The sequence below is a fragment of the Pan troglodytes genome, chromosome 14 (assembly GCF_028858775.2).
Source record: "Pan troglodytes isolate AG18354 chromosome 14, NHGRI_mPanTro3-v2.0_pri, whole genome shotgun sequence".
Lineage (NCBI taxonomy): Eukaryota > Metazoa > Chordata > Mammalia > Primates > Hominidae > Pan > Pan troglodytes.
In genome coordinates, this window is record NC_072412.2 from 100,110,428 (window position 1) to 100,129,836 (window position 19,409).

Genomic DNA, 19,409 nt, shown 5'->3' on the forward strand with positions numbered 1-19,409 from the left:
TGGTTATAAATAATTTGATATGGCACCCCCTTAGAATTCATGAAGGGATGGCTCTGCAAGGCTAGTGAAGCTGCATGGTAAGTCTGTTGCATAGAAGTCTATAGAGCAGGCTCTTCCCAGAAAGGAACAACGCGCCTCTGATCGTTGCCAATTGACTCTTCCCTGCCTTTCTCTGCCCTATTCATTGTGCCATCAGTATTCACTTATTGTCAACAACATGCTGATGTTACCCAGCCCTTTCTTCTGACCTCATTCTGAACCTTATAAAGTGTGATCCAGCTTAATCAACTCAGAGATTAAGAGCTGTAGTCTATACTTGTTTTTGGAATGGATCCTGGCATTATTTATTTTTATTTTTATTTTAAGATGGAGTCTCACTGTCACTGGGCTGGAGTACAGTGCCATGATCTTGACTCACTGCAACCTCTGCCTCCTGGGTTGAAGGGATTCTCCTGCCTCAGCCTCTTAAATAGCTGGGATTACAGCCACACACCACCACACCCGGCTAATTTTTGTATTTTTAGTAAAGACAGGATTTCACCATGTTGGCCAGGCTGGTCTCCAACTCCTGGCCTCAAGTGATCTACCCACCTTGACTTCCCAAAATGCTAGGATTACAGGCATGAGCCACTGCACCCGGCCGGATTCTGGCATTATTAACATTTTCACTCATCTCAAAGAACTCACAGTGGCATGTACAGACCCTGTTGATCTTCAAGTATGGGCTGGTGGTAAGGGACATAATTTGGATATGCTAAGGCACAGAAAAATGAGACGTGAAGGAAGATATTTATATGTGGTACAGTTTGCATTTAATAGGTTGAGCATCCCTTTTTAACTGCTAAAGCACTAGAACTGCAACATGCCTAACCTGCATGTTCACCATGGGAAATGCACAACAGCAGGCTGCAACATGCTCCTAGATACCAGGACTTCAGAGCACAATGGATACTCGGCTTCTGCAGGCTCTGGAAATAGTGTCTAGTGGGCTGTGAATACACCTGGAGCAGAGGAGAGAGAGGAAAGCTGCAGGCCTCAGTGCTCCTTGCTGTGCCCACACAAGTGCTGGACGTCCTTCAAGACTCACAGGGAACACGTTAAGAGTTGAACTAAATTGTGTCTCATAAATGTTCTTCAGTCGAGCCTCTGGGAAATCTGTGTTGGTTAATTTTATGTGTCAACTTGACTGGGCACCCAGACATTTGGTTAAACATTTTTCTGGATATTTCTGCGGGGTATTTTCTGGATGAAATTAACATTTAAATGGGTAGACCTTAAGTAAACCAGACTGCTCTTCATAACGTAGGTGGGCCTCATCCAACCAGATGACGGCCTGAATAGATCAAAGAATGACCTCCCCTGAGCAAGAGGGAGTTCTGCCAGCAGACTGCTTTCAGACTTGAACGGTAACCCTTCCCTGGGTCTCCAGCCTGCCAGGCTACTCTGCAGATCTTGGACTTGTCAGCCTCCATAATCAAGTGATCCAATTCCTTAAAATAAATCTGTCTCTCTAGGTAAATAACAGTTGACCCCTGAACAACATGGGGTTAGGAGCACCAACTCCCCATGTAGTCTAAAATCCAAGTATAGCTTTTAACTCCCCCAAAACTTAACTACTAATAACCTACTGTTGACTGGAAGATGTACCAATAACATAAATAGTCAATGAACACATATTTTATATGTATTAGGCACTGTATTCTTACAATAAAGCAAACTACAGAAAATAAAATTTTACTTAAAAATCATGAGGAAGAGAAATATATCTACTAATTAAGTGTAAGTGGGTCATCATAAAGGTCTTCATCCTCATCTTCGCATTGAGTAGGCTGAGGAGGAGGAGGAAGAAGAGGGGTTGGTCTTGCTGTCTCAGGTGTGGCAGAGGAGGAAGAGGTAGAGGGGATGGAAGGGGAGGCAGGAGAGGCAGGCATGCTCCATGTAACTTTTATCAAAAAAAACTCCATGTACAAATGGACCTGTGCAGTTCAAACCCATGTTGTTCAGGGGTCACCTATATGTGTGTGTGTGTGTACACACGTGCTTGCACATATACATCTTACTGGTTCAGTTTCCCTGGAGTACCTTAATATGTCTGCTCTGCACTTTTCAGTGGAGGATATTCTCAAATGCAAAGAACAAGCTACCTTTTGGAGGCCTAAGTAAGAGCTGCTGTCCTCAGGAAGCAAACTCAGAATCGAGGACAACAGCCAGACAGAATCCTAAACCTCTACTCCCTCAAGAAGGGAACAATCTTGGATGAGTGAGATCCCCAAAGTTGGAGTGTCAAGAGTTGCATGTGGATAAAATATGTGAGGAACCCACTAGATTAAGCGCCCCGGCTACTCCATCAGTGAGGGAAAACAGGTAGACCAAGCATAATAAGAGGGACTTTTACAGACTTTCTCCTCAATCCCACAGTTAAAATTGTCAAAGAAGTGAACAAATAAATTAGAGCTGAGCAGAAAATCTTTAGGAGCTGTTATGGACTGAATATTTGCATCCCCTCTCCCTGCTCCAGATTCATACTGATGCCCTAATCCCAATGGGATGGCATTAGGAGGTGGAGCCTTTGGGAAATGATAAGGTCACAAGGGTGGAGCCCTCATGAATGGGGTTAGTGCCCTAATAAGAAGAGGCCAGAGAGAGCTTTCCTCTATAAACCAGGAAGAGGGCCTTCACCAGGAACCTGACCCAGCTAGCACACTAATCTCAACTTCCAGCCTCCAGACAGAACTGTGAGAAATCAACACTTGTTGTTGAAGCCACCCAGTTTACAGTAATTTGTTACAGCAGCCTGAACTATGACAGGAGCTGTGTACATTTGAGAGGTGAAGCCAACTGGACTTCCTGGGTCGAGTGGGGACTTGGAGAACTTTTCTGTCTAGCTAGAGGATTGTAAATGCACCAATCAGTGCTCTGTGTCTAGCTAAAGGATTGTAAATGTATCAATCAGCACTCTGTAAAGACACACCAATCATCGCTCTATGTCTAGCTAAAGGATTGTAAATGCACCAGTCAGCACTCTGTAAAAACACACCAATCATTGCTCTGTGTCCAACTAAAGGATTGTAAATATGCCAGTCAGCACTCTGTAAAATGGACCAATCAGCACTCTGTAAAATGGACCAACCAGCAGGAAGTGGGCCAAATAAGGGAATAAAAGCTGGCCACCCCAGCCAGCAGTGGCACCCCATTCGGGTCCCCTTCCACACTGTGGAAGCTTTGTTCTTTCGCTTTTCACAATAAATCTTGCTGTTGCTCACTCTTTGGGTCCACACCATCTTTAAGAGCTGTAACACTGGCTGCAGAGGTCTGCAGCTTCATTCTTGAAGTCAGCGAGACCACAAACCCACCAGAAGGAAGAAACTCCAGACACACCATCTTTAAGAGCTGTAACACTCACCGTGAAGGTCCGTGGCTTCATTTTTGAAGGCAGTGAGACCAAGAACCCACCAGAAGGAACCAATTCCAGACACACATTTATCTTCCTGATTAAAACTTGGCATAAACATTTAGCATAAAGAAGACTAAAAGCATAAAGATATATGCTCCCATTCCCAAAGCAATAAAAGGACCAAAGGAGTGTGCATGAGAGTGAGAGTGTGTGTGTGTGTGTGTGTGCATTCCCTCCAAAGCACCAAGCAGTGGCTGTTGATGGCAGTATAAAAGAATAATTTTCTCTTCAGGATGTTCAAAAGCAAACCTGGCAGCATGAATTAGATGGCCTAATTTTAAACATACAAAACACCTCTAGTTTTTAATGAACAAATAAGCAAAGTGCACCATCGGTGGCCTAGACACCATTTCAGTTTTACACTGGAATCAATAAGTTAGGAATGATTTGACTCCCAGAGCTAGCCTCAAGTCCAAGCCATGGAGAATATTAAACTGACCTCCCCTCATGACTCTGGCCAACCCTGTGTTCCAGCCCTTCACTCTCTCCATAGGGGAGGGCTGCACCCCCACTATGCTCTAACCGAAAGCACAGCTGGCCTTCCCTCTTCTCCTCAGATTTATTGAGGTTATAACTGACAAACAAATATTGTATATATTTAAGGCATCCAATAGGAAGTTTTAATATACATATATGTTGTGAAATGATAATCAAGCTAATTAACATATCCATAACATATAGTTACCTTTTTTGTCTGTGAGAGAACAATTAAGATCTATTCTTTGGGCAAATTTCAAGTATACAATAGAGTATAGTTAAGTATAGTCACCGGGCTATACACTAGATCTCCAGAGCTTATTCATCCTACACATCTGAAGCTTTTACCCTTTCATCAACATCTCCCCATTTCCCTCACTTCCCATCCCTGACAACAACCTGTATTAGTCTGTTCTCATGCTGCCGACAAAGACATAGCCGAGACTGGGTAATTTATAAAGAAAAAGAGGTTTAATGGACTCACAGTTCCACGTGGCTGGGGAGGCCTCACAATCATGGCAGCAGGCAAGAGAGAAAATGAGAGCCAACAACAGGGGGAGCCCCTTAGAAAATAATCAAATCTCGTGAGACTTATTCACTACCATGAAAACAGTATGGGAGAAACCACTCCCATGATTCAATTATCTCCCACCTGGTCCCTCCCACAACATGTGGGAATTATGGGAGCTATAATTCAAAATGAGATTTGGGTGGGGATACAACCAAACTATATCACTACCATTCTGCTCTCTGCTTCTAAGAGTTTGATGTTTTTAGATCCCATATATAAGTGAGATCATGCAGATTTTGTCTGTCTATGCCTGGCTTATCTCACTTAGCATAATGTCATCCAGAGTCATCCATCCTGTTGCAAATGACAGAATCTCCTTGCTTTTTAAGGATGAATAATATCCCATTGTGTACCACATTTTCTTTGTCCATTCAACCGTTTATGGACACTTAGCTTGTTTCCTTTTCTTGGCTATTAGAATAATGCTGCAGTAAACATTGCTCTTCACTTTGTAAATATATCTTCATTTTAAAAAATCATTCAGATAGGCAAATGGAACAAAAGCAGAATAGCACAATGCACCACTCTGTGACAACCCCATTAACATTTGGTGACGATCCTTCCAGACTTTTCTACCACTGCCATCCTCACACAGTGATTTTTAGTTTCTTTTTTTTCTAAATAATTGTTCTTTTATAGATTTTAAAAGAATTTGGCACTTTGGGAGGCTGAGGCGGGCAGATCACGAGGTCAGGAGATAGAGACCATCCTGGCTAACATGGTGAAACCCCGTCTCTACTAAAAATACAAAAAAAAATTAGCCGGGCGTGGTGGCGGGCACCTGCAGTCCCAGCTACTCAGGAGGCTGAGGCAGGAGAATGGCGTGAACCCGGGAGGCGGAGCTTGCAGTGAACGGAGATCGCACCACTGCACTCCAGCCTGGGTGACAGAGCAAGACTCCGTCTCAAATAAATAAATAAATTAATTAATTAAAAATAAATAAAAGAATTTGGAAATGTTCATCTCTCTGAGCATTTATTTTCATTGTTTATAAAAAGTGGATGGTGTTCATAATACCTCTCTCTGATCAGGCTGTCGGAAAAATTAAAGAAGTTAGTGCCTCTAGTACATAAAAAGTAAGTTGTCCTTTCTAGTCACCATCTGTTCCTCCTTTCTACTTTCCTTCCTTTTTGACTTATTCCTTGAACAAATGTTTATTAAGCACCTACTGTATGCCTGGCCCTGCACTAGGCACCAGGCTCACAAGGATGGGGAAGAAGACAGCCATGGATCTTGCAGTCACGGTACTTATGCAGAGACAAAGACAGAGACAGAGAGAGAGAGAGAGAGAAAGGAGAGAGAGGGGAGAGAGAGAGAATGAGAACAGCCTTGCAGAAACTCCTGGCAAGACCACCAAACCTGAGAGAGTGAGGGAGGGTGTCCCAAGCAGAGGGCACAGCATTACAAAAGCCAAATCATCACAATGTGGCGCACTAGGTGCAAGAAGGGAAGAGTTCATGAGGGACAAGGCTGCAGATTGAGCAGAGACCATGTCAGGAAAGTCCTCATGTTTCAGCTTAAGGTAGTTGAAGGCAGCCCAAAGTTCGCTATCTTGTAGGTATTATTGTCTCCCTCACTCTGCCCTTGCTGGGTCTCCCACTGTTTCCATAGCCTCAGCCCCCACTTCTGAGGCTCTGCTGAGGGTGCCTTCACTGTTCCATAGCTCTCCCTCCTGTCCCCCTCATCCCATGAATTTTGCCCCTTTCTCTCACCATCATGTTCTTCTGTTGCCTCTGCCATTTCCAGTTGATTCTGTGGTGGGGAAGGACACGGACCTTCCTCCAGCAGGTATTGCCATAGTTCTCGGCTTACTTTCCCAGCCAGACTCTTTGGGAGAGTGGCCTGAGCTCCCAGCCTCCACCTGCTCTTTTTCCATTTACTCATTAACTATTGCACCTGCGTTCAGTCATCAGCCCTCAACACTCAGCTGCGAGGAGCTGGTGAACTTGTGATTACACCCAGCAGGCATCTGGCCAGTCCTTCGCTTGCTTGGCCTCTTTGTAGCTTTCTGACCCCCTCCTCTCCTTTCTTGGTTCACCCCTTTCCCTCAGCTTCCAGGTACCTCATTCTCCTTGTGTCCTCCTTTTTTTCTTCATTTTCCTCAGTCATCTTTATAAATCTTTCTCGTCTACTAGCCCTTCAACGTGTGGCTGTCCTTTCCTCTCCTCGCTGCACTCTCTCCGAAATCTGTATCTCCAGACCACATCTGCTCATGCAGACAAATCCTCTGACTTCCAGCCACTGTGAGCCTGCCACCCCAGGTCCCCACCTTTCTGTGACTCAGTGAGGCTTCCCAAGTCAGGCTCATTGCAAGGAAAACCTGGTTTAACTAGCAAAGAGGCGGATTATAAAATATTGTTAGAAACGCCGTGGTGGTTTAAATAATGTCTGCCAAAATGATGTGCTCGAGACCGAAGCCCTGGGACCTGTGAATGTCACTTTATTTGGAAATAAAGTCTTTGAAAATACAGTTAGGTTGGGTGCGGTGGCTCATGCCTATAATCCCAGCACTTTGGGAGGCCAAGGGGGCATGGATTGCTTGAGTCCAGGAGTTCAAGGCCAGCCTGGGAAACATAGCAAAAACCCCATCTCTACTAAAAATACAAAAAATTAGCTGGGCATGGTGGTGCATGCCTGTAGTCCCAGCTACTCAGGAAGCTGAGGTAGGAGGATTGCCTGAGCCTGGGAGGTCAAGGCTGCAGTGAGCCAAGATCACGCCACTGCACTGCAGCTAGGGTGACAGAGACCCCATTTCAAAAAAAGGAGGGAAGGGAAGGAGAGGAGAGGGGAGGGGAGGTGGGGGAAAGAGAAAGAAAGAAAGAAAAGGAGAGGAGAGGAGGGGAGGGAAGAGGAGGGGAGGGGAAAGTTAAGGATCTTAAAATGATACAGTCCTGGATTTAGGGTGGGCACAAAATCTGACTGGTGTCCTCATAAGACAAAGGCCTCAGAAAACTGGAGAGACACAAGGAAGAAAGCCATGTGAAGACAAAGGCAGAGATTGGAGTGATACTGTCACAAGCCAAAGACTTCCTGGAGCCACCAGAAGCTGGAAGGGAGGATGGGTTCTCCCCTAGAACCTCTGGGGATAGCATGGCCCTGACTATACCTTGATTTCAGACTTCTGGCCTCCACAGCGGTGAGAGAATAAATTACTGCTGTTTTAAGCCACCCAATTTATGGTAATTTGTGACAGCAGCCCTAGAAAACTAATACAGGTACATACCCATTATTCTCTTTTTAAAAATTGCTCATACAATTTTCAAGTGGGGGTCCTGGCTTTCATAACTATTAGAGTTATTGATGAACTACTGTTTGCTTTATACCTGTAAAATGAATGGGGTTGGTTGTGCATAAGTGAAGTAAACATTTTCTTTCTGTCTTGTTTATGTTGTTGCTTGGTGAACTCATTTATCAAAGTGAAGGCAAAAATAAACATTAGTACATCTTAATCCAAAGCCAAATTTGCAAGACTTGGAATTAATAAGATGCTGCTGAAAAGTGGTGCAATCCTTGTTATTTTTATAGACTGTGATTCTTGTGTTTGGCTAATGTAATTAATCTTCAGCTAAAATCATCTGTTCCAAATTTACACTAATTTTCAATGCTTCAATATGTTTGCAAAGCAGCATTCTGCTTCTGTGTACTGCAGGTAGATTCTTGTTACCTGTTAGCCTTGGTAGAGCTTATCAACTGATGCAGTGCACAACTTTGGTGGTGCTGGGGCATTTGTAGTTTTTTTGTTGTTTGTTTGTTTTGTTTTTTCTTTGAGATGGAGTTTCGCTCTTGTTGCCCAGGCTGGAGTGCAGTGGCACAATCTCAGCTCACTGCAACCTCCACCTCCCAGATTCCAGTGATTCTCCTGCCTCAGCCTCCTGAGTAGCTGGGATTACAGGTGCCTGCCACAATGCCCGGCTAATTTTTTGTATTTTTAGTAGAGACGGGGTTTCATCTTGTTGGCCAGGCTGGTCTCGAACTCCTGATCTCAGGTGATCCACCCACTTTGGCCTTTCAAAGTGCTGGGATTACAGGGGTGAGCCACTGCACCCGGCCAGCATTTGTTTTTGATCTGGGGGGATACTTGCTACTGGCATTCAATGGGCAGGTGGCAGAGTTGTCCCACCCAAAATGCCCCTAAGCAACCCTCTGAAAAATATTGCTAAGGATTTCCAATACAACATTTGTGACTTGCCAAGGTGATGCCATTTATTATTAGGTGTGTGAAAAATAAGAAATGACTTGTATTGGCTTATTTTCTTTGTATCCAAGGCACCTTCTGCATAACTCCCTCCTACCTTTTCTCATTGGACTGTGTGTGTTCACATGTTCATCTTCCTCTAGTCTCTTTGTCACATCAAAACGGAGACGGCACTTCATTTGTCTTTGTATCCCCAGCAGCATTTCAGCAACAGAGTGGATGCTCAGTTAGGCTTGATGACTGAAAAATGAACAAAAGCCTGGTACACCAAAAAAGGTTAGAAAATGTTTATAAGAACAAATTGTCTCTTTTGTCACAGAAATACTCTTTGTTATCCCGAAGGCCCTGGTTTGGTCTTGGGGAAAGCACACTAGATCTGGTATCCTGGTCTAGGGTTCTTGACACACGCATTTTATCATTATCTTACTAGGTCTTAGATTTTTCATCTGGAAAATAAGGGGAATTAGGGCTTGGTCTGCATTATTCTAAGGTCTCTTTCAGCTTCAAAAATTCTACTTCTTTGTTAGACAAAGATAATATTACCTCCAGATTAGACACCATAGTCCTACTGCCAAGTGCAGGCTATTTCTAGATTTTCTACTAATCCTCTAACATCAGTCATTATCTTATTTAATGTCAGAGTCTAGATTTGGCCGAAAGTCCGTTTGTAGAAGCTACATTTTAGAAAAACAAATGTACCTAGCTTGAGAATGTAAGCCATCTGGTCATCTGTTATCCTGGTTTCCATGGGAGCATATTTTCCTTTTCGGCCATGGAGGAAGACCGGGAGGATACCAACAGCCATTCTACATAATCAGAGTTGAAAGAGAGTGAGTATGGCACAAAAGTGGGGAGAAGAGAAAATGGCAAACATGATGGGACATCACTTTGTGAGTTTGTATAAAAAACTTTGGTTTCTATCTTGCTAGCCAACACTATTGTCTTCTCAGCTTGAACAATTTGATAAAGCAAGCTGCCTTGTTGAAGAGACCCACGTGGCAAGAAATTGAGAGCAGTCTTCAACCAACAGCCAGCAAGGAACTAAGGCCCTCAGTCCAGCAATCCACAAGGAACCAAATCTTGGAAACATCCATGTGAGCTTGGAAGTGAATTATCTCCAGCTGAGCCTTCAGATTACTACAGCCCAGCTGACTTGACTGAAGCTTGTTAGAAATGCTGGAGTTGAGAACCAGCTCAGCCCCGCCTGGATTCCTGATCCACAGAAACTGTGAGATAATACATGTATTTTAAGCTGCTAAATTTGGGGGTAATTTGTTACACAGCAATATGTAACTAATATACTTGATATTCAGAAATCACCTATAGTTTGTTATCTGCCACCATGGATATCTAAACACCAGTGACTATCTTTTGTTTCTCCCCCTGGTGTTTACTTAATCGCTTAAAACTCCATCTGGTCATCTAGCCCCAGCTCTTTGTTTCTAAATACCATTCTCCATTAAAACAACCTAGGCTCTTGGGGAAAGTTGATTCCAGGGTTGGGGCAGAAAAAGGCAAAAGCAGAGCCTGAAACATTTTTTGATGCAAGAAAGTAAGGAGTCCTCCCTAAAATGATGAGGCAAGTCAAAAGGATACAGAAAGCAACTTGAAGAGCCCCCAGTGGTAAAATCTGAAACAATGTGAACAAGAATTTAAATAATGATTGTAATAGATTATAACCCATAGAATAAAATAAATAATTATGAGTTCATACTTATATAAATAAACACATAAAAAAATTAATGTGTGAGAAGGGACAGCAGAATTTAATTAGTAAATATAGAAAGAATGATGCAAATAGAAAGTAACTGTTAGACAAATTCCACAGTAATCATTATGGATTACACTGTTGCATGACAAAAGAGTGTATTTACATAGTCTCAAAATATCTTCTTATAAGATATTTATTGCTTATAAAGAGAAAAATAATTTTTAAAAAGTGGGGAAATCTGTAGGATACCACCTTAAACTAGTGATCAAATTTAGCATCACCATGATAAGATATATCAATATCATGTACATCCTGTTATTCACTAAAAAGGGCACAGCATCACTTTGGCAGTGTTCTTGCCAAAAATGTTTAGCTTCAATCTATTAATATTTATTTTAAAAATCAGGCTGATGCACATTGAGAGCTTTTACTATTATCTTACTCTATTGAGCTCTTTGAGTCTTGGTTTCTTTATCTGGAAAATAAGGATGTTGGACTGGCTAGTATTCTTCAAAAGTGTTCAAGTCATAAAAGACAAAGACTAAGAACTGCACAGACCAAGGAGAATATGGAGACACAACTACATGACATGCCATGCTTAATCAGAAAAGGGACATTAGAAGGAAAACTGGCAAAACTCAAATAAGATCTCCGAATGAGTAAATATCATTGTATCAATGCTAATTTCCTACCTTTGATAATTATACTAGGGTTATGTAAAGTATTGACATAAGGAAAAGCTGGGGGTAAAAAGTAAAGAGAAAGTCTCGCTACTCTTTTTTGGAACTTTTCTACAAGTCTAAAGTTATTTCAAAATAAAAAGTTTGATAATAAAAAACATCTGGTATTCTAAGAGGTTATTCTGGTAGCCTTTCAATCTCACACCACAAGCAAACAGGTGCAACACCTTTGATGTGGGCTATCAAAGAACAGCTTGCTTTTGAACAAACAGTTGGAGTTTGCATTTCTGGTATATTGACTTTTTTTTTTTTTTTTTGAGACAGTGTCTTTCTCTGTTGCCCAGGCTGGAATGCAGTGGCATGGTCTTGGCTCACTGCAAGCTCTGCCTCCTGGGTTCACGCCATTCTCCTGCCTCAGCCTCCCAAGTAGCTGGGACTATAAGCGCCCACCACCATGCCCGGCTAATTTTTGGTATTTTTAGTAGAGATGGGATTTCAACGTGTTAGCCAGGATGGTCTCGATCTCCTGACCTCGTGATCCACCCGCCTCGGCCTCCCAAAGTGCTGGGATTACAGGCGTGAGCCACCGCGCCCCGCCGTATATTGACTATTTTTTATCTAAACTCTTAGAAGATATTAGCTCAGTTTTAATTAATCACTTCTAACTTTATAGAGTCAAGAGTCTACATGTTTTAGTCTCTATCCTTCACTTCATTCATGATAGAAGAAATTGCTCATCCAAATCTTTAGCAAAGATAAAAATGTGCACATGAAAGGGCCTTATATACTGCTCTTTAGTCACATTTTTATAAGTTTACATTGTTTACTATGGCATACATAGGCAAATCTCAGTTATCTGCAAAGATCATAGCATGCTACATTTCATGATGCTGTTAGTAAAAAGTGATAACTAGTAATTATTATGTATTACGTTGGTGGTAGAAACTGTCTATCATTGCCCTAATTGTTTGTCATAATAACTAACATCTGATTCCTACTACATATGAAGCACTGAGCAGACCACTTTATAGATTATTTCTTTTATTCCTTCAATAACACTATGAGTTAGGCACAGATGAGTCTGCAAACACATATTCGCTAGTAATATCTGGCATCAGAGAAAGAGCTAGGTGGGTTATACTGGACCCCAAGAAAGGTCTGTGCTGGAGCAGTGACTGAGTTGTCACAGCAACAGGCACTATTTGATCAATTCCCTTCTATTTATGTCTTTTCAATCAGTTTACTCTGTTAGCACTGGGGAAAGGGGAGTAGGCATGGAGGGAAAGAGGAAGAGAGGAAAGAAAGAAAGAAGGAAAAGAAATCTCAAATTGTCTGAAGAGCCTCAACCTTGTCATAAAAATGAAACTTTCAGTTTGATGTGTTTTAAATTAGAGAAGTTTCCAATTGGAGGAGAAAGACTCAGGAGGAATATGAAAGACAGTTTTTTAAATGTGAAGGGCTGTTCTGGGAAAGGGGGATTTGAATTGTTGTGTGTGGCCTGAGAAAGAAGAATAGGGGGCCACTGGGTGGAAGTTTACACAGACACATTTTAGCTCATTACAAAGAAACACTTTCTAACCAGATAGTCCAATTACAGGAGATGCTGCCTCAGAACTTTCTGAGCTCTTGGTCCCATGAGTGCTACAGAGGAGGGTGGATGACCAACTCTCAGAGAAGAAGAATAAAAACAGGGGATTGGTACTTAAATTAAATGACTTTGAAAGTCTCTTCTAGTCAGGATGCTCTGTGAGGAATTCTGAGCCTTTGCTTTGCCACTGAATCAGACACTACTGAGAGAGGTCAGTTTCCAAGCCACTGAATCAGACCCTACTGAGAGAGGTCAGTTTCCAACTCCCTCCTCCATGGTGTCTTAGCTCTGGGCTACCTATTATGTTGAGTTGAGAGAAGCAAACTGAATGGGTATTTGGAGATAAGAGGCTGAATCAGACAACCAGTGCATTGCTGTCAGTCTTTCAGAGCTGAGAGAAAACTATGAGATCTAAAATTTGGAAGACTCTTAACTTTGTGAACTTTTCTCCTTTTTCTGTAAGTGGGAGGCCATGCAGTATGGTGGGTAGGATGTCAGCTGTGGAGAGCCTGCCTGGGTATAAATCCTGGGTCCCCATCTCCTGGCTGTAGCAGTCATTGGTGCTGTTCTCTCAAATATTTCCATATCTTTTCTCCTGGGAAGTATTGACATCTCCCCCACACCACCACCCCCTCCCCACACACACACAGAGGAGTGTGACCATGTGACCCATTCTGGCCAGTAAAATAAAAGAAGTAAAGCCAGTGTGTGATTTTCAGCCTGGCCCTAAAGTGGGGACAATGTGGAGCACAGCCCCTTGCCAACCATAATGGATATGCAGTGTGAGTGAGAAATAAATCCTTGCCTTAAGCTACTTAGATTTTAGGAGTGTTATCTCAGCATAACTTAGCCTACCCTGACTGATACATGGGCTCTGGGCCAGTTACTTGACACTGCTAAATCTCAGACTTCTTATACATAAAATGGAATCATAATAGCACCCATCTTCTAGGAGTGCTGTGAGAATCAAGTGAGAGAGTTAATACATACAAAGTCTTAACACAGTGCCTGGCTTATAAGTAAGTGCTCAAAAATGTTATCTACTATGATCACTATACCATAAGCTCCACTGGGTCAGGAATCATGTGCCCGGCACTCAATAGCAATTTGTTGCTATTGGCCAGGCACTAAATAGCAATTTGTTGAAGAATCAAATTAAGTCATTCTTGACAAGGAGCATCAATGACACCTACCACACTATTGCTAATCTGATGAATGATATTCAGTTGTAATCTTACTCATGGCAGCATCCTCCTTGAAACTCCCCCTTTGTTTTCTAAGATATTCCTCCTGGCTGGTTTCCTCCTAGATCTCTGGCCTCTCCTCAATCTCTTTTCCAGTTTCTCTTTCTACTCCCTAACTATCAAGGGCATTCTCTAGAGTTATGTCTTTGGCCCTCTTCACATCAGAGTCACTGGATGGCTCTACAAAGTCCTAAGGCCCAGGTCCCACCTGCAGGTATCCTGATACAATTGGACTAGGGTGCATCATGGGCATCAGGATATTTAAACCACCCTCCTCCCACCAAGTGATCATCCTGTGTAGCCAAAGTGGAGAGTTATTGCCCTGCACCTGAACTGTCCACCACAGTGACCACATAAGACAATTAAGCACTTGCATTGTGGTGAGTCCAAACTGAGGTGTGCTGTCAGTGTAAAATACATACAAGGTTTAAAAGACTAGTATGAAGAAAAGCATGTGAAGTGACTCATTCTTAATTTTCATACTGAGCACATGTTGAAACAATGATACTTTGGATGTAGTGGGTTAAATATATTATTCAAATTAATTTTACCTGTTTCTTTTTACTTTCTGATGTGGTTATCAGGAAATTTTAAATTATATATGTGGCTTATGTTATATTTCTAGCAGACAGAGCTGCTTTAGACACTCCTGCTGAGTGGTGCCATCTTTCTCATGGCTTTTACCACTGTACATTATGATCCACAAATAGGCTTCTCCAGCACCTACTTCTTTTTGAGCTCCAAGCTCACGCATCCAACCCAAACACACATCTTCCACAAAATTGGCTCTTCCTCTCCTGGTGCTGCCTGTGGAGCATCAACATCTACTTGTCCACTAGACAAAAGCCTGCAATTCCTTCCACTTCTCCACATCTTCCCCCAACCATGTGAACCACCTCCTGCACATTCTACTTCCTAAATATTTCTCAAAACTCTGCATTGCTCTTCATCCCCACTGTTTCTGTCCTCACTGGCTTTCAGTGGTCTATCTTCCATCTAATTTATTGTAGACACCTAGCAAGAGATGGATCGTTTCAAAATGCAAATCTCCACTGTTTAAAAATGCTTTCATGGCATCAGTGGACTTGAGGATAAAACCCAAAGTCCTAACAATGTCTATGAGGCCTTTCTTGATAAGGTGCTTATCTGTCTCTCCGCCATTCCCACCTGAGAAATGGGGACTGCCCTGCCCCTCCAGCTACATTGAACTGCTGATTCCTCCAATACACCCTGCTCTCTCAGGACCCTGGATCTTTGCACAAACTGCTCTCTTCCTGGAAGGCTCTTCGTGTTCCCCTGCACCTACATAACTTTCTCTCTCTCTCTCTTTTTCTTTTTTTTGAGATGGAGTCTCACTCTGTCACCCAGGCTGCAGTGCAGTGGCATGATCTTGGCTTACTGCAACCTCCACCTCCTGGGTTCAAGTGATTCTTGTGCCTCAGCCTCCCAAGTAGCTGGGACTACAGGTGCATGCCACCACACCTGGCTAATTTGTGTATTTTTTGTAGAGACGGGGTTTCACCATGTTGGCCAGGCTGGTCTCAAACTCCTGACCTCAAGTGATCCACTTGCCTTGCCCTCCCAAAGTGCTAGGATTACAGGCGTGAGCCACTGCATCCGGCCTCATAACTTTCATCATTCAGGACTCCCAGCTTGCTCTCCATGAAAACTTCCCCAGCCACCCCCTCCCTCAGGCTAAAGGAGAAACTCTTTCTCACCCCACTCCATGTTCTCATACCATAGGTGTGTTGTCTCCTCCCACTATACACCTCAATGCCCAGTATTGTCAGTGTGTGTGTGTGTGTGTGTGTGTGTGTGTTTGTGTTTTAAGAGATGGGGGTCTTGCTCTGTCGCTCAGGCTGGAGAGCAATGGTGCAATCATAGCTCACTGCAGCCTCCAACTCTGGGGCTCAAGCAATACTTCCACCTCCACCTCCTGAGTAGCTGGGACCACAAGTGCATGATACCACACCTGGCTTTTTATTGCCCTTTTACTTTGTCTACTCCCACTAGACCATAAGGCTTTTAAAGGCAGTAGCCATTCCTGACTTGCCTTTGTATCCCTAGTGCCTCACCCGGTACTGGATACAGCATAATAATAACAACAGCAACGATAATAACAATGTTAATAATAGCAGCAGGGATTGAGCAGTTACTACATGTCAGAAACTGCTCTCTGCTTCACATGGATTGCCTCTTTTAATAATAACTTTATAGAAGTATATTGAGATAATAAAATTTGAGCATGGCCTAGGACTGTGCTAAACACCACAAGACACACTGAGAAGCAGATTCTCTAATCTAAAGAAATTGGAAATATCATCAAGTAACAAAAATAGTGCACGATTCTTTCAGGCAAAACTACCACCCAAAGAAAGACATTCAAATAACTTCTAATTTATTAAAGGAAGAGTTGTTCTTGCCATTTAAAAATAAAAATATGTCAATAGGAATTTTAATTATTATGGACAGTTGAGAAGCCAGAAGTGGGAAAAAACTACAAACTATTTAGTGAAACACATGTAGTATGGCATGGCTTTGTTCACCAAAACATTGACTAAGTATGGAATGTTTCTATTCAATCTCCAATAATCCCTGTTAGTTCATCAATTCAACAAATCTATGTAATATTTATAATACAACATGCCAATGGTTTCATATATATATACACACACACATATATACATACACACACACACCCCCCATGTGTATTTATGTGAAAATACACAGGAGCTAGAAAAGAAACACATGAAAGATTTAAAACAACAAAGCCAAACTAAGTATCCAGATCCATGAGAACTTCAGAGTAGGAAGAGATTAGTGTGGATCATTGTAGCCAGGGGAGCCTTCATGCAGGTAACAAGATTTGAAGAGGAAGCTGTGGGAGGCTGAATATACAGAAGGTAGAAAGAAGGGCTTTCCAGGCAGCAGAAATAGCATGAGCAAAAGTTTGGGTGAGGCCATGAACTTTTTCAGAGAACGTGCCATTCTGTTAAGTCAAAGTCTTACCCATGTATTTAAAGACACGAAGGGCTGGTTTCTTCATTTCTCCTGATTCACGTCTGTGCTTTTGTGTCACTTGTGATGCTGGCTGAAAGAAGGTGCCTCTCTGATGTGTGCTAGTCATTCCCAAGGCGACAGCTCTGTCAGAGATAAAAATAAGGAAGTATCCTTTTTTATCTCCTTCGAGATGCTAACGGGCTGCTTTCCAGATTGCATTCCAGTCTACAGTTGGTTAGCAGATTTGTGTACTGGTTCCACCTGGGCATATAAATTACTCTCTCCACTCAAAGTGCTTTGTAGAGCACACGAATTTATCGTGTGGAGAGGTAACTATGGTCTGCTACAGTTTTATCGGTGTCTGTGGAATAATCCTGAGCTTAGAGTAAATTTTAGCACACCAAGCAATTTATATAACAACCAACCTCCAATTATCTAATTTTCAGAAACAATATATGAAACAATGGGCAGCATTTGTTAGGCACTTACTATGCCTCTGAGATTTGGTGGGGAATGTTCTGTGACAGGGAGACAAAACAAGCAGGAAGCAGCCAGAGGTCCACACACTAGGGCTAGGCAGGCTGTAAAGACTCTACTCAGTTCCCAGAGAGTTAGGCTAGGAGATGGCCTTTGGATAAAGATAGATACCGCTGGGCACGGTGGGTCACGCCTGTAATCCCAGCACTTTGGGAGGCCAAGGTGGGTGGATCACTTGAGGTCAGAAGTTCGAGACTAGCCTGACCAACATGGTGAAATCTCGTCTCTGCTAAAATACAAAAATTAGCCAGGCATGGTGGTGGGCGCCTGTATTCTCAGCTATTGAGGGAGGCTGAGGCAAGAGAATCACTTAAACCCAGGAGGCAGAGGTTGCGGTAAGCCAAGATCGTGCCATTGCACTCCAGTCTGGGCAACAAGAGCAAAACTCTGTCTCAAAAAAAAAAAAAAGATAGATACCTATCTCTTTTCTTGATTTAGATGTAAAAGGTCAGGGATTGGTGACGGGGCAACCAGATCCCTGAGACTAGGATCATGGGCTGGGCACTTGGGCTTTCCAGAGATGGAAAGCAAAAGCCATCGACACTTAGCTCTAAGACCTAGCTGCCTACTGTGCCGGGAACATCACCACTTCCATCCTAATGAAATACGGAAAGAGCACAGATGTGATGTCGTAACAACAGTCCAAGGAAGGGGAGATGGCAAAATATGAATTTCCTCACAGAGAAAGGGGAGGTGGCCAAACCACCAAAACAGGGGGTGGGTATCAATGGGGTTCACTACATTTGACTTCAAGCAGCCTTTCTGACCCCTTCCTCTTGTTTCCTTTCCTGCCCTGAGAGGCTGTACTGACCATTGCAGAGTCTGAGAGGAGTAAGCAAAGTGAGCAGCTAGTAAGCAAAGTGAGCAGCCTTGGCTGGGCTGAGTCACTGGAAGGTTCTGAGTGTTCAGAGGCTGCTGCAGCACAGGGTAAGACGTGTGGCCCAGACTCCAGGGCAGTGTCAGAAGAGGCTGCACTTACATGCAAAAGCTAAACAGGGGTTAACCAGGCAGAGTGGGGAGCACATGGGCAAAGGGACCAGCAGGAAGAAAGGCAGGGATGTGAGAAAGGCTGGGCCTTTCGGTTCCCTCAATATGGCTGCAGGACAAGGCAGGAAGGGGGAAGACAAAAGATGGACGTGGAGACCTAGCCTCGCATGGCAGGCAAAGGAGCCTGCAAATTAGACTGCAGACAGTGAGGAGCTCGGCAGATGTAGCATAATTACAGCTGTATTTTAGAAAGACTACTCTGATGACAGGATGGAAAAAGTTAACTAGGTTTGTTCGGACTGAATGTTTGTACCCCCTACTTCTTGCCCAAATGCATATGCTGAAAACTCTAAACCCCAATGTGATGGTATTAGGAGGTGAGGCCTTTGTGAGATAATTAGGTCATGAGGGTAGAGCTCTCAGGAATAGGATTAGTGCCCTTAGAAAAGAGACTGCAGAGAAATCTCTAGCCCTCTCTCTACCATGTGAGAACACAACAAGAAGATGGCAGTCTATGAACCAGGAAGAGGACCCTGGGCAGAACCCAACGATGTTGGTGTCTTGATCTTGGACTTCCAGCCTCCAGAACTGTAAGAAATAAATATCTGTTGTTTATAAGCCTCCTGGTCTATGGTACTCTGCTGTAGCAGCCCCAACTGACTAAGACAAGAGTTCAAGGGGGATACAGAAGGCAGTAAAATTAGTCCAGAAACTGCTGCAATAACCCAAGTACTAAATAAACAAGGTTCTAAACCAAATTGGCAACAATGGGAATGAAGAGGATGGGATAGATTCAAACTGCAACACAGACGTACAAAAGAATACACAGAATTTGGAAACCAATTGGATGCGGAAGGTGAGGAACAGGAGAAGTAAAGTAAACCCCATGGTTAAGGCTTAGCTAACTGAGTAGCTGGTAATGCCACTTACCAAATACTGAATCAGTACTTGTCAGTGCCAAGCTG

At 43.0% G+C, this 19,409-nt stretch overlaps 1 protein-coding gene across 19 annotated transcripts in view; it reads right to left on the bottom strand.

Annotated features, from left to right (window-relative positions):
• Window positions 1-19,409, bottom strand: part of DCT (dopachrome tautomerase) — a 156,374-nt gene that overhangs the window by 89,857 nt on the left and 47,108 nt on the right. For 4 of the 19 annotated variants that reach the window (XM_063792606.1, XM_063792615.1, XM_063792603.1 and 1 more), the window contains exon 1: window positions 8,795-8,885. The exons of 4 other annotated variants lie outside the window; for them this stretch is intronic. Coding sequence is in view for 8 of the 15 variants with exons in the window: in XM_063792608.1 (XP_063648678.1) it covers window positions 8,795-8,900 (106 nt within the window). In the remaining 7 variants the exon portion in view is untranslated. Of the gene's footprint in view, window positions 1-8,794; window positions 8,957-9,396; window positions 9,504-16,929; window positions 17,064-19,409 lie in introns of those variants that run through there. 11 more of the 19 variants (XM_063792608.1, XM_063792607.1, XM_063792609.1 and 8 more) reach the window with 8 other exon arrangements.